At 61.4% G+C, this 15,060-nt stretch overlaps 1 protein-coding gene across 1 annotated transcript; it reads left to right on the top strand.

The window, feature by feature from the left end:
- The first annotated feature begins 6,189 nt into the window (after positions 1-6,189).
- PSCA (prostate stem cell antigen) lies at positions 6,190-10,100 on the top strand. Its single transcript, XM_045455795.1, has 3 exons — positions 6,190-6,362; positions 7,674-7,781; positions 9,342-10,100. The coding sequence occupies exons 1-3, from the start codon at positions 6,305-6,307 to the stop codon at positions 9,554-9,556; spliced, it is 381 nt and encodes a 126-aa protein (XP_045311751.1). The 5' UTR covers positions 6,190-6,304; the 3' UTR covers positions 9,557-10,100.
- Positions 10,101-15,060: the final 4,960 nt, after the last annotated feature.

The raw sequence follows: 15,060 nt of genomic DNA, 5'->3' as shown, positions 1-15,060 counted from the left end.
GAGGACTGACTGGGCCTCTCGCTGGCCTTGCGGGCCGGTGCGGAGCCGGTGGGTGGGGCGCAGGGCGGCCTCTTCCTGTGCACCCGTGGGGCGGGCGCAGGGGCGTCGGAGGCTCGAGTTTCGCGCGAGTGGAGCCCTGCGCGGAAGGACGTGGGGGCCCTTGCAGTCCCGGCCAGGGTTGGCAGGAGGACGGTGACGCAGCCCCCCTCCCTCGGTGACATCCAGGGGCCAGCGCGGTTTCCTTCCCACTCGGCCTCTTGCTGAGCTGGCGCCTCATCCGCACCTAATTTGCAGGGGTTGCGTGTTGATGTTTGAGACTTTAGAGCTGATGAGACTCACACTTGACCTGATGCAGTCAGGAGTTGAGACTTTGGGGGCCCTTGGGATGGGGTGAATGTGCTCTGCGTGCGGGACAAATGTGAGCCTTTGGGGACCAGAGGGCAGCCGTGGCGGCTGAATAAAGCACCGCCCCAGCCACCACCACCCCCACCGCCGCCCCTTGCCCCACAGCCTCATCTCCCACCCCATGAGCACGTGACCTCAGGGGCTTTGCTTATGTGATTAAGATTCTTGAGATGGGGAGATTGTCCTGATTATCGCAGGGGCAGGGGTGGGGGACGGAGGGGGGCGGAGGATGCAGTGTAATCACAGCGTCCCTATAAGAGGGAGGAAAGAGGGACAACGTGGAAGGGGAAGACAAGGAGGAAGGGGAAGACAACGTGATTCAGGAAGAAGAGGGAGAAAAGGCAATGTGACAACAGACACAGGTCGGAGTGTGTGCTTTGTAGACCGAGGAAGGGCTGCCCGCTACGGATGCATATTCTTTCCTGGATCCTCAGGGAGGATCCAGCTGCGACACCTTGTGTCCTATTTTAAGCCTCCGAATGTAAGGTTATTTGTCACAGCAGCCGCAGGGAGCCTAGACGGATGTCCATAGCTCTCTCCGGCTTCATTCACTTTCTCCCCTGGGCTTCCAGGATGCTGTAGCCCCAGGCCCTCCTTCCTCGCCCCCCCTCCCAAGGATCCCTGACCTGCGGGATTCACTCCTGGGCTCTCCCCTTCTACCCACACCCACTCCCTCCGTGATCTCCACTCCCGTGGCAATACCAGCAGGGGCTGGCCGCTCCCACATCCCTGTCTCCTTGCCGGGACCCCTCTTGAGAACTCTAGATGCCTGTGCCCTTCCCGGCATCCCCACGTGGACCTCTGTGAGGACCTCATGCCCAGCATTTCTAGACCTGAGCTCCTGACGCCGCGCAGCCTTTTCCACCCACACAGTCCCCATCTCAGTGAGTGGCAGGGTCCTTTTTCCATTCACTCGGGCCAAAAATTCAGTCACGCTGGACCCGCCTGTCCCTTACGCCCCACACTCAGATTGACCAGGGGCTCTGCCTGGCTCTGCCCTCCCCATCCGTGCCACGTCGGACCTCCTCACTCCCACCAACTGCTCTCTCCCTGGCCCAAGCCCCCCTGGTCCCCTCGCATCTGTCTTTGCCCCCATATCAGCCATCTACTGCTGCACGATGAAGCACCCCCAAAACTAGGGCTTGAAACAGTAGCCATTTTGCTGCACACGGTTCTGTGGGTGAGGAATTTGGGCGTGCTAGAGGCAGACGTGTTTGACAGAGGAGAAAACCGGAGCACTGAGCAGAACTCGAATGTGAGGGGGACCGAGCAGGGTCTCCTGGGGCAGCCAGGTGGCCCCCCCAGGAAGGCTGGCTCCATTCCTGTGTTGTGACACTGTGCTGCCACCTCATGGACACGGGCTCACATGCAGCACACCTCCCCCCACCCCCCGCCCCGGGCATGGGGCTGGCAGGGGCCTGGGTTTGATCCCCAAGATGTATGGGCTTCCCCCAGATGCTCCCACCAACACTCTGGGGCCCTTGGGCCTCATCTCAGGGACGGAGCCAACTCTGGCCGAGGAGAAAGGGTCATAAAGAGAGGAAGGGAAAGGACTGGTGTCTCCCGGGAGCTGGCGCTGAGGGCCCCACTCCCCCGAGCACCCCCAGTGCACAGGATCGGGCCCCCAGACCACCCCCGATCACCACCGCAGCCCCCCCATCGCCGTTCACAGCCAGAGTGGCCTTGAGAGGGTCAGTCTGAGCGGGTCACCCCCTGCCCCACCCCTGGCTTCCCACTGGGCTCCACACAAGGGTCCCCACCAGGCCCTGCTCTCACTGCTTCCTCTGAGCCCATAGCGTTTCACCTGCATACATTGTACTCAGCCTGGAGGCGGCAAAGTCTCCCCGAAACTCTGGAGTCCTCGGGTGAGGAAACCAGTCAGTCCCCAGAGGGAGGGTCTTGGGGTGACAAGCCTCTTAATAGCAACAGAGGGGGGCTTTGGCTCCAGGCTGAGGGTGTTTGTGAATTCCACACCCTCTGGCAGGGGGGCGGCGCTGCCTGAGGTGGGCCGGGTCTCCTGGGCTCATTGACTGCACTCCTGGAGGGAGAAGAGGAGAACCAGCAGGGGGCTGAGGCTGGGACAGCAGGAGGGGGCAGGTTGGGGCAGAGCCACTGAGGGTGCCTAGGACACCTTTGTGAGAACCAGGAAGAGGCACCTCCCCTGGGGTGCAAGACCCTTGAGAGAATTAGAGACCGACTGGCACCCGGGGTGGCGGGATGCCCTGGGAGCCTGGCCCTGGTGGGCTGGAGGTGAGAAGCGGGCTCCCAGAGCCCCTGATGGGACTCGGTGCCCCCAGTACACAAACACACATGCGCGCGCACACACACACACACACACACACACACACACACACACGGAGCTTGCGAGACATGGCCTTAATTTCCAGAACCCACAACGGGAGGCCTGGCACGGAGCATGCGTCCCCCGACCGTCAGTGGCCTGGCAGCAAGTAGGATTACCCTCTCGAGTTACGGATGCATTTTTCTAAAGGAAAAGGTCTATAAAAGTAGAAGGTGAAATCAACTGTGGTTTTGTAATTCACATAACATCTTAATTTTTCTAATTAATTCTGCATAAAATATAAGATTCATCCAAAAAAAAAAAAAAAGGCATCCATTCAAGTGTGGGACAGGGTGGCAGCCATAGGAGGTCACGGTCTGTCTGCAAAACGGGAGTGGGGTGGGGGGGTTCAGTGATCCTGCCTCCTCCCAGGGCCTGGCCCTGCTCCGGTCCCACCAGCCCCCCATCCTGGTGGGGTGGGGGGCAATGCGGGCTGGCCGGATCTCCAGGGAGCCCAACTGGTTGGGCAGGTAGGTGGAAAGCCAAAAGAGAACAGGAAAATCTGGAGCCCAGGGAGGTGACACCAGAGCAGACGACAGGGGCTAAGGGTGAGTCATGTCAAAGCCACACCCTGACCCCGTCCACTGCAGGGAGTCCCATCCCTTTGTGACAGGTTTTCCAGGCTCAGTCTAGGCTGAGGGGCTGTATTCAGTGTGTGCCCAAAGCATGGATGACAGGATGGGGCACAGTCAGTGACCAGGGTCAGAGCTCAGGGTACGGTCAGGGTCAGGGCTTACTCGGTGAGCAGGGTCAGGATTCAGGCTGTGACCCTAGTGAGGACTTAGTTTGGGGCTGACAGGGTCAAAGATGGAGTCAAGGACTCGATCTAGGACATCGTGCCATGGGCTTCAATATTCAGTCAGCTGCCCTAACACAGCACTACAGACCAGGAGCTGTAAACAACACACGTTTGTTTCTCGCGGCTCTGGAGGCTGGGAGTCTGAGAGCGGGGCGTCGGCACGGTCGGGTGAGGGGGAGACCCCCTTCCTGGCGTGCAGACGGCCGCCTCCCCACTGTGGGCTCAGGGGGTGGGGGGAGCTCTGGTGTCTGATCTTATGAGGGCACTTAGCCCATCGGGGGGACCCCACCCTCATGACCTCGTCTGAACACAATCACCTCCCAAGGGCTCCGCCTCCAGGTACCATCCCATTGGGGTTATGGCTTCAATGTGGGGATTTGGGGGGGACAATTCAGACCGTAGCATTTGACTACGGCACCCCAAACCCCACGTCCTTCTCACAGGCAAGGTGCACTCACTCGTTCCTCCCCGACAGCCCCGAAGCCTTAACTCATGCCAGCATCGGCCCCAACATCAGGTCTGGGGGAGACGATGATTCCTTCCGGCTGCACACTTGGGAAATCAGACAAGTCATGCGCTTCCAGAATGCAGCAACAAGACAGACACGGATAGACCTTCCCACCAAGAAGGAGCAGTCGGAAGGAAGGAAGCGGGGGTGGGTCCCAGGCAAGTCCCAAGCCCAGCAGAGCTCGTTGGCTCCTTAGACTCAAGGCGATCCTGTTTGGTCTAATTCTCTGCCGCCCATACGCTGGGACAGCAGCCTCGTGCCCTCGGCCCTGGGCAGGCCTCCTGCCCCCGCGGTTCTGTGGTGGGGGCGTCCTGTGCAGGATGACCCCCCTGTTGGGACAACCGACCATGTCTTCAGGCATTAGGCCAAACGTGCCCCGGGGCGCAGAAGCACCCTGCTTGAGACCACGGCCAGAGAGTAATCGCCTCGTATCGAATCAGATTAACAAACATTCATGCACTTGTCAATATTTGAGGACTGAATGTCCCAGGCTGGTGCTAGGTGCCGGGTGCCTTGAGTAAAAAGAGACAGATAAGAAAGGCTCCAGTCCGGGGCGCCCCCAGTCCCGGTCAGCTGGGGGTGGGCAGACAGGCAGACGGCCAGGCGCAGCGAAGTCACAAACACTTTACCTTCCAAGGCACCTGAGCTGGTGGGATCGCGGGCTGGAGGCGGGGGGTGGGGGGGGGGGTGTTGTTCAGGGAGAAAGTTCCGAGCAGGCAGAAAGACGAGGAAGGCAGCTGGAGTGGGGGGACCGCGCTCACCTCCGTGTGAGCTTGAGCAAGGTCCTGTCCATTCCTGGGCCTCAGGAGAGACACCTCCTGGGGAAAGCGTGCAAACTGGCGGGCGCCAGGCGGCTGGGCAGGAAAGACCCCAGAGGTGCAGCGAGTGCTGGGGAGGTGTGGGTCTCACCCTGGGCCCATGTCACTGTGTCATCTTGATCCAGGACTCAGGGTGAGAGGATGGAAGCTGTCCCCACCGGGAAGGGTCGCTCTGCTCTCGCACCCCCACTCCCACCCCCACCCCTGTCCCTGTCCCAGAGGGCTGGGAGTTGACACATCCCCGGGAGCGAACTGCCAGCACCACAGCACAGCCCCTGCTCTACCCTGGGGCTTCCTCCCATGGAGGAGCCCAAGGGCATGAGGTCAGATGGTAAAGTGAGGTCAGAGATGCCGTCTTTGGGCCAGGAGGGCATCAGGAAGTGAAAGGTCCTCTCCCCCCATGGGAGGGGCCCCTCACCGCCCCCCCCCCCAGACACACTGGGGTCAGCAGGCAGTGAGCACCTGCGGGACATTCCAAGGGGTCACAGGGAGACTGTTTACAAAGGGAGGGGCAAGTTTGGAGGGACAATGGGGACCAAGAATGGGCCCCAGGCCAACAGCAGCAGGAAGCCACTGGGCCCCTGGGCTTGGAGGGGTGAGGGCACAGAACAGTCAGCACAGGCGGGCAGGGCGAGCAGGAGGGGAGCAGGCTGGCCCATGGGGATGCAGCCACTCACTGCACAGAGCACCCCGCGGTCAGGGCACAGCAGGAGAGATGGCCTGGCCTCTGAACCTCCCGCCCTCAGGTCACCAGCCAGGGGGAAGCCCTTGGGACCCTTGTGGGACCCCAGGACACAGACAGGGGGAGAGTGGGTCTGGCGTGCAGGCAATGTCCTGCCTTCTGCCACCCCCCTCCTCCTCCTACTGCGTCTCCCCGCCTCTCTTGCAGCTAAAGCTCCATGTTGTATGGGGATTAAGTAAGGTCACAAGGGGTGAGCCGGCACCCAGCCCCATGCAGCAGGACAGTGCACTTTGGCTGTGCCAGCCCCCCACCCCCAAGCCTCCGGGGCACTTCCCAGAGCGGCCCCCTCCCGAGGCACTTCTCGTTTGCAGCCATCCAAGGTCTGTCGCTCCTGTGGGACCAGGAGCCCTAGGAGCACCACAGGCCCAGGGAGGTCGCCCTCCACCTTGGACAAGGCAGTCACACCCTTCTCTGGCTTCACCGCTTGGTGTGAGGTGGGCAGAGGCTTAGCCTGGCGCCTCGCCCTGGGGTGGCTAAGAAATGGCCACAGGTGGGGAGGGCGGCCCCTGCCCTGGGCAGGCTCTGCCTTCCGGAAGCAGACGGGAGGACAGAGGGAGTGGCGGGGTGCAGCCCTGTGGTGCTTGCTGGCCGCGGGGAACCCGTCCGTGTTGACAGTGGGCAGTGGAGCCTCCGCCTTGCCAGCCGAAGCGATATAAAGCCACCCCGAGGTCCACGCCACCGCTGCCCGCTGATGACCATGAAGGCTGTCGTCCTCACCCTGCTGGCCATCGGCCTGGCCCTGCAGCCAAGTGAGACCTCCCCCAGCCCGGGGCAGGGCCACGGGAACAGGGCTGGGGTGGGGGCAATCCAGGGAGACCGGGGGGCCCTCAGAGACAGCACCCACCCGGAAGGACAGAGAGAGAGGAGGTGGAGGAGGGGGACAGGGAGCAGGGAGGTCAGGTGGAAGGAAGCGGAAGCGGCGGCAGGAAGAAGGGACTTTTGTCCTTGCCCGCGTCCCCCTCTGGGGCGGCTCGCAGTGCAGCCAGGATGGACTAATGGCTCACCCAGAGCGGGCAGGGCACGCGGGGGCTCTTCTCCTGACCGCCGTGTGCAGGGCCTGGCGCTCGGAGGGCAGACGGACAAGGGAGGCACTGAGAGCCTGCAGAGTAGAGAGGAAGCACAGGGGCAAAAAGCCTCAAGTTAGGAAGTGCCACAGAGGCAGGAGGGAAGAGTGAACCGGGAGAGGGCTGAGGTTTGTCCTCAGAGGACCCAGGTCCCCTCCCCAGGCCCAGCCCTGGGGTCCACTGTGGGCAGCAAGGACAGGAGACACCCGGCGAGGGGGGGGGGCAGGTGTGGGCCTTCGCTGCTCTGGTCTGGACTCCAGGCCTAGCTCGGTCTCTTCCCATCCTGGGTAATCGCCAAACCTCTCAGAGTCTCAGCTTCCTCTGCTAGAGAGTGGGGATCATGACAATGGCCCGACAGGCTGCTGGAGGTCAGCTGGTGTGTGTGGTGCCCGAGCATAGGGCTGGCAGCACGGGGCCTGCTTGCAATTGGGTGACTTGGATCCCAGCTCCACCATTGTTTTGATCGGAGGAAACATCGTGTGACAGCTGGGGCCGCTACTCCCAGGGACAGAGCAGGACCCAGCCCGGGGCCCATGCCGATCACACAGCACCAGGGAGGCCTGGGAGGCTGGGTGGGGTTTGCACAGGCTGTTAGGGACAGCGACGGAAGGACATGAGCAGGTCCGTCCACCCTGCGCCCACCTGCCCCGTGCCCAGCTGGGCTGGCTGCCAAGTGGGGTGAGCCAGCTCCCACGCAGGGGTGCGTCACCCCCTTCCCTCTTGGACCATAGGCTTTTTAACAGAGCTTTAAAACCCGGAGGGGTGGGCTGGGGCACTACTGGTGGATTCCAGACGCCATGACAAGAAGCGGGCACCGGAGCCTCCCCGGGTGAGCTTTGATGGGCGTAGTGCCCTCCCCGTGAGGATGTCCCAGTTTGCGGCAGGCTCTTGTGCCCTTGCACGTTCCCAGCAGCCTGGAAAGTGTGACAGACGAGAAAACGAGGCTCCTTCCCGCTCTGTGGGAGGGCAGCCTCTGAGCACGCCCCCACCCCCCAGGCGGTGCCCTGCAGTGCTACTCCTGTGAGGCCCAGGTGAGCAACCAGAACTGCCTGCACGTGAAGAATTGCACCCACTCTGATACCCAGTGCTGGACCGAGCGCATCCGTGAGTGGCCCTGCTGCCCCCCGAGTCCTCCGCGTGACCTTGCCCAGATTCCCCCCCACCCTCCCACCCTGCCCCGGGCTGGGTGTGGCTCTGCCCTGCCTTTTGCCATCTCCTTCCCTGCCTTGGTAGGGACTCAAAGCACCTGGGTTTAGGTCTCTGCCACTGAACTGCTCATCCTCTGTGCACCTGGCCACTTGTTCATCTATCCACCCATGGATACAGCTGCTCTGTCTCCCATCTGTTCATCCCCCCCCCCACCTATCCCTTATCTGTCTGTCCACCCATCACCCTTCATCTGTCCATCTACCATCCATCCATCCACCCACCCATCCATCCATCCCTGCATTCATCCATCCATCCATCATCCATCCATCCATCCTCTTGTATCTCCTACCCATCCATCATCCATCCATCCATCCATCCATCCCCCTGTATCTCCTATCCATCCATCATCCATCCATCCATCCATCCATCCATCCATCCATCCCCCTGTATCACCTACACATCCATCATCCATCCATCCATCCATCCATCCATCCATCCATCATCCATCCCCCTGTATCACCTACACATCCATCATTAATCCATTCATCCATCCATCCATCCATCATCCATCCATCCATCCATCCACCCCCCTGTATCACCTACACATCCATCATTCATCCATTCATCCATCCATCCATCCATCATCCATCCATCCATCCATCCACCCCCCTGTATCACCTACACATCCATCATTCATCCATTCATCCATCCATCCATCATCCATCCATCCATCCATCATTCATCCATCCATCCATCCTTCATCCATCCATCCATCCATCCATCCACCCCCCTGTATCACCTACACATCCATCACCATCCATCCATCCATCCATCCATCCATCCATCCATCCCCCTGTATCACCTACACATCCATCATCCATCCATCCATCCATCCATCCATCCATCCATCCACCCATCCCCCTGTATCACCTACCCATCCATCATCCATCCATCCATCCATCCATCCATCCATCCATCCCCCTGTATCTCCTATCCATCCATCATCCATCCATCCATCCATCCATCCATCCATCCATCCATCCCCCTGTATCACCTACACATCCATCGTCCATCCATCCATCCATCCATCATCCATCCCCCTGTATCACCTACACATCCATCATTCATCCATTCATCCATCCATCCATCCATCATCCATCCATCCATCCATCCATCCACCCCCCTGTATCACCTACCCATCCATCATCCATCCATCCATCCATCCATCCATCCATCCATCCTTCATTCATCCATCCATCAATCCATCCATCCATCCCTGCATTCACCCATTCATTAGGCATGTCTAGTGCCCAGCAGAAGGTCTGGCTGCCTTGGGCATGTGGATACAGATGAGCCCAAGTGCCTGCCCTCGCACTGCTGGCAGTCTTGAGGCAGTCACCCGGGATGACTCTAGAGTTTCAGAGTCAGGACAGGAAGAGGGCTGTGGGAGCTGGGACAAGGCCGGGTGGGCGAACACCCAGGACCCAGCCCTAGCTGAGCGGCCCCCATTCCCAGGTGCTGTTGGCTTCCTGACCGTCATTAGCAAGGGCTGCACCTCGCACTGTGTGGATGACTCCCAGAACTACTACTTGGGCAAGAAGAACATCACGTGTTGCTCCAGTGACCTGTGCAATGCCAACGGGGCCCATGCCCTGCAGCCAGCTCTTGTCACCCTGGCACTGCTCACTGCTCTCGGTGGCCTGCTGCTCTGGGGCCCTAGCCGGATGTAGGAGGCAGGAGGACCCCACTGTGTCCCAGGGGCCCCAGGGCACTCTTCATACACACCTGGTCCAGTCGAGGCCCCTCCTGGATCCTAACTCGGGTCGGGCCATGCCCCTCTGCCCTTTCTAGCCTTCCATGGCTTCCTAGGACCCCTGCCCAGCTCCCACTGCCCAGCAGGCTGGGCTGTATTGATGCGCGACAGCCTGCACACGGCCCACACAACCCCCACATTCCAACCCACTCCTTAATCCTCGCTTAGGCATACTCTTCCTCCAGGAAGCCTTCCCTGACCACTCCCTCCACCTCTACCTGCTGAGCCATGTCCCACTCATAGGGTCACCTGTAACCAGCAAGGAACAGGCACTCAGGAGGGCCCCACAAAGGCTGAGATGAAATTGTACTGAGTAGAATTAGGGGCAGGGAGTGAGAGGTCCTGGGACCCCCAAGAGATGGGGTGTGGAGGGGGTTCAGCTCCCAATGTCCCTGGGAGTCCTGGAGCAGTAACCCCTGCACCCAGTAGGCCCTTAATAAAGTCCCATTGACTTAGCTGCAGACAGCTCTGTTCTCGCGCGCCCCCGGGTGGGAGTCAGGGTTGGGGTCCAGGGCTGTGCTGGATGCCACCTGGATCCACATCCGTGGGCTGTGGCCACGTCCGTAGCCAGCCACATGGGGTGGAGCCCAAGCCTGGGAAGAAACAATGTCAGACACCGGGAAGGGAGGACACAGCTGCAGAAGGTAGGGCGGCATCCCTGGGGACCCCGTCTCTTGCTGTGTGGCCTCACTCAGATCACTCGACCTCTCTGAGCCTCAGATACTTACCTGGGACCCCCCTCTGCTGCGAGCGTTGAGGATCCACAGGACTCAGCGGTTTCTGGGTGGGAGGGGCTGCTACTGTGTGAGGCCCCCTCGGCGTCCCCGCCCTGTCCTTTCCCTCTGTCTGTTTCCTAAATGTTTTATTTTGTCCGCTGTAAGTTCTCCACACCCACGGTGAAAAATTCAAACTATGCAAAAGGGTCCCCAGCGAAGCTGCCCCCTGCCTCCTGACCTCAGGTCCCTCCTGTCCGGGAGCGGGGTTCCTTTCACAGTGCTTGTGAGCCTAGGGTCCCCGCCTCACCTTTTCAATTCCTGAGAAAGCCCCTTGGGAAACACAGGGGCTGCCTCCCTGCCCCTGGGGCTCCAGCGCCAGGACCTGTCGGCCACGTGGGGTGGGCTGTGTGAGCGGAGCCAGGGCGGGAACCTGCACAGGGGGGCGCTTCTGGCCAAGATCCCTACTGAGTGGTGGGTGAGGCAGGATTAGAGCCAGGCTTCTGGAGCTCTGGGGTGGGCTGGGGCAGGGCCACACTGACTAACAAGTCCAGGCCGGAGGCCCAGAGTCTCCCTGTGCACGTCCCAAGTGACCTCCAGTGCTGGTCCTCCCCGCTTCTTCCTCGCCTCCGGGGCCCAGCTCAGATCCGGCTCCGCGCAGGCTCTGGCCTCTCCCACACCCGCCCCTCTGGGGCCCCAGGCACGCTCAGCACATAGACCTGGCTTGGCTCCGGTCCAGGGTCCAGGATCCAGGGTCCAGGGTCCAGGGTCCAGGGTCCAGGGCTGGGGCTTTGTTTCCTGAGAGGGCACCATAGAACTGGGTCGGGGCGGGGGCAGGGCTCCTCAGGCAGAGCTTCAGGCCCATGAGGGTCTGGCCCGGGCTGGAGTTTGGGCTTGTCCACCTTGGCCAGGTGACTGTAGAGGACACTGGTGCATCTGTCCTGCCAGTGGTTGTGGAGCGCCTACTACGTTCCAGGCGCTGTTCCAGACACGCCAGAATCAGCGGTCTCCCACGCTGGGATGCATTTTCCCCAACCTCCCTCCATGCCCTAGAGACACCCCTGCTCACCGAGCTTACCGGACGGGGGGGGGGTGGGGTCAGGTGAACAGGGTAAATACAGAAATATGTGCCATGTTAGCAGGTGGAGCTCGAAAAGGAATAAAGAAAGCACAGAGAGGATCTCAAACACCAGTGTGACCGGGGCCACGGTAGGGCCTGGAAGTCCGGAGGGACAGGCCTCCGTCCACCGAGCAGGGAAGGGAGCCCACGGCGACCCACATGTCAGCCACACCCTCAGGCAGGGGTCCTCCTCCGGGGTGAGGCTCCGGGAAGTGAGGCAGTGCCCCAGACCCCCAGACCCTGTCCCGGGCTTCTGGGTTTGAAATATTTGGGCCAGGGTGAGGGGAGAGGGACGGCAGGCCCTGAGAAGTGGGAGACCTCGCTGGGTCCTCCATTCCCCGGACCGGGGACTCCTCTGACCTCCTGAGCCATTCCCAAGTTCGTGTGGCCTCAAACTGAGAGCCCGAGGGGGCCAGCCTTGCCCCTCCCTCTCTCCAGGACAGAGGGAAGGGCAGGAGTCCCTCCGCACACGCAGCGCGTTGGGGCCTCCTCCTGCTCCCCTGGGTGGGGACGGCAGGGGGTCCACCTGCAGAGGCCCAGGGCCCCTCAGCTGCGGGCCCACGGCAGGGTCTGGTCGGGACCCCCACCTCCCTCTCCCCACACCGCCTCATCTTCGTAAACTAGGGAACGGCAAGAAAGAAGAGCGTACAAGACTCGGCTCCCCAAACCCTAGGATAACGTGGGTCACCGTTTTCCGTCTTCGTGACGCGTCGCGTGCAAACACGCGCAGATGCACACTGTGAATCTGTGCCCGGGTCATGCTTCACACGCTCCCCGACAAACTGCTTTCTAAACATGTTATCTTTCCATAGTAAGGAACAGAGACCCTCACGGCTGCACCTGTGGCTGAGGTGGTCCCCTGGACAGACAGACTTACGTTAGCTTTTAAGATGCCATTTCCCAAGGGGCGCCCGGGGGGCTCAGTCGGTTAAGCGTCCGACTTCCGCTCAGGTCATGATCTCGCGGTTCGTGGGTTCGAGCCCCGCGTTGGGCTCTGTGCCGACAGCTCGGAGCCTGGAGCCTGCTTTGGATTCTGTGTCTCCCTCTCTCTCTGCCCCTCCCCTGCTTGCCCTCTGTCTCTTTCTCTCTCTTTCTCAAAATTAGATAAAAAACATAAAAAAAAAAAAAGGTGCCATTTCCCGAGCACTCTCCGTGTTAGGGACACTGTCCGAGCCTTCTGCGGCTGTCACAGTAGGAGATAATATAGCACACATCCCCGTTACCAGAGGCCAGGTGCGTTCTCATGGGTCTCCCGTGCAATCACTCATCGATTCTCACCACCACCCGGTGAGGCAGGGCACAGAGACGTGAAGGAACTGACCTGAGGCCACACAGCTGGCGCCTAGCCATCCTCCCCTGTGCACTCGGTCACCTAGGTCAGGCCTCCAAGGGCGCTCCCTGAGCGGTCATCTCTGACCCTAGCAGCACACTCAGCCCCAGGCTGGAGGTGGTCTGGCGCAGCCCTCCCTTCCCCGGAACGCAAGTCCCAGGCCCGTCTGCCTGGCCCCTCTCGGGCTGGGATTGACGCCCCCAGACCAGGTTGCTGATGTCTCCACCCTCAACCACTCGGGTGTCTGTAAAGACAGTACTGGGTGGGCAGGGCGCGGTGTCTGTCAGCGGCCTGGGTGCTGCTCTGTGAGCCCTGCTCCTCCCTGGCTGGACTTGGGGTGCAGCAGGGGCTCTACTGGAGGGGGCGCAGGGGTCACATGTCAGACCCTCTGGCAGCGGGGGAGTGGGGCCCCACCTTTGTCAGCTGTCTCCCAGCCCCTCCTCCCTCTTTGCCTCTCAGATACGAAGCCAGAGCAGAGGGGTTCCAGGTCTGATGCCCAGGAGTCCCTGACCTGCCCTAGACCCCCAACAGTCTGCCATGACCACCACAGCACGCCCGCATCTGGTGCTGATGCAGCCAGACGTGGGCGGCTAAGAAGAAGTTGGTTCCTGGGGAGCCCCTGGCCAGCATCGATTGTGCTGGCCCTGGGTTTGGGCCATCAAAGTGACCTCCTGGCCTCGGGGTCCAGCGGGGAGATGGCAGTCCCTGCTGACATAATCGAGCGTGCGTAAAGGCACAGTGAGACCAGGGTTCTGGGCATCTAGACTGTCTGGGGGTCAGGGAAGGGGAAGATGGAAGGGGAGGGTCCCTGGCAGAGGGAGCCCCGGCTGTCAGAGGATGGGGGCAGGGGTCTTGTAAGCATCCCCCACCCCCCCGTTCTATTGTTTACCAACCTTCACTGACATTTCCAGAACAGGCTTCTAGAAGCAGGCCCCCGCTGTGGGGTGGGACAAGGGGGGTGACCAGGCTGCATTCACAGAGCAGCTGCCAAGGGGGCTCGAAGGACACCTTCATCCCGAGAAGCTGTCCCGCCTCAGGGACAGATGGTGTGGAGCTGAGCCAGGGCAGGGACAAGGCTGAACAATGCGTGGGGAAGGCCTTTCCTACCCCCAGGCTTTCCTGGGGCAGCTGGGTCCGCCCTGAGAATGAACTTCCTGTCCCCGGAGTATCCAAGTAGATCCAAGGACCCAGGAAAACCCAGATCCCATTCTGCCCAACTACTGGCCCCAGAAGCAAAGCCAGAAATGCAAAGAATTCTGCCCCGATGGTGCCCCAGGGAAGGGAAGCCACCTGCCATTGTGGCGCTGGCGGTCGACCGGAGCCCAGCCGGGTGTGGACTGGACCAAAGCCCTCTCGGTGTGGCCGCTGGGGGTGCTGTTCTCAGAGCCGCCTCCACCTCTCCAGGGCCCCAGCGCGGACTTAAGGAGGTGGCCTCCCAGGTCACTGGCAAGCTGGGGGCGGGCTTTGGAAAGCTGGATGGACCTCTTCCGGGCTTTCCTGCCCAGTGTTGCCGAGAAGGGGACAGAGAGGACGCTGGAGTGCCTGCTGCACACTGCTGGGTCCACATCCCATGTGCTCGTGACACCTAATGAGGCCCCTGTCGAGCCCTTTACATTTGCAGAGTCTTCTCCCCCCATTGCGGGCGTTATATGCTCCCTTTCTGAACGGGCCAAGGATGGGAATGCTTGGGAATGAGTTTGAGATTCCAAGGCCCTGGGGGTGGGAGTGGTGCTGGTGGGGGTAATGAGGTTACCAGCTGGGACTGAAAAGGCTTAGGGGCCAGAGTGTGATGCGCCCTGAATCGGCCGCATGCGCGCTGGGGCTGGGGCGCCCTGCAAAGGTGGAGAGCGGATGTTTTGGAGCGTCGGAGGGAGGGTCGGTTTCCAGGACAGTCTTGAAGCAGTGCCGCTGCGGACGGCTGCGTCCACTTCTTTTGCAAAGTCCTGCAACTTGGGCCGGGAGGTACTGGAGCCTTTGCCTCTGCTCAGATCAGGGACCGAATCTTCGACGGCTGGGGAGAGACAAGAGGGCTCGCAGCGAGCTGGGGGGCGAGACGCCCCAGCTCGCCCTCTCCTGCGCCTGCATCGCGGGCCGCGACCGCCAGATGCCGCTGTGGAGCGGCGCGCAGCGAAAGCGAAAGCGGGGCGGGAGGCGCGCGGACTTGGTGGGGGACGGACCACTGAGGGCGCCGGGGGGGGGGGGATGCTGGCGCGGGGAGGGCGGGGCCCTGGCCTGCGGCACCAGCCGCCTCCGGCGCG

This window comes from Leopardus geoffroyi, chromosome C3, assembly GCF_018350155.1.
Source record: "Leopardus geoffroyi isolate Oge1 chromosome C3, O.geoffroyi_Oge1_pat1.0, whole genome shotgun sequence".
In the NCBI taxonomy this organism is placed as follows: domain Eukaryota; kingdom Metazoa; phylum Chordata; class Mammalia; order Carnivora; family Felidae; genus Leopardus; species Leopardus geoffroyi.
The sequence above is the reverse complement of the archived record's forward strand: the minus strand, read 5'-3'. Positions and strand labels throughout refer to the sequence as shown.

Bases quoted from the DNA above. Each gene is read 5' to 3' on its own strand.
- PSCA (XM_045455795.1), top strand. From the start codon at position 6,305: ATGACCATGAAGGCTGTCGTCCTCACCCTGCTGGCCATCGGCCTGGCC. The intron at 6,363-7,673 runs GTGAGACCTCCC...CCCACCCCCCAG, and splicing joins CGGCCTGGCCCTGCAGCCAA to GCGGTGCCCTGCAGTGCTAC. The intron at 7,782-9,341 runs GTGAGTGGCCCT...CCCCATTCCCAG, and splicing joins GTGCTGGACCGAGCGCATCC to GTGCTGTTGGCTTCCTGACC.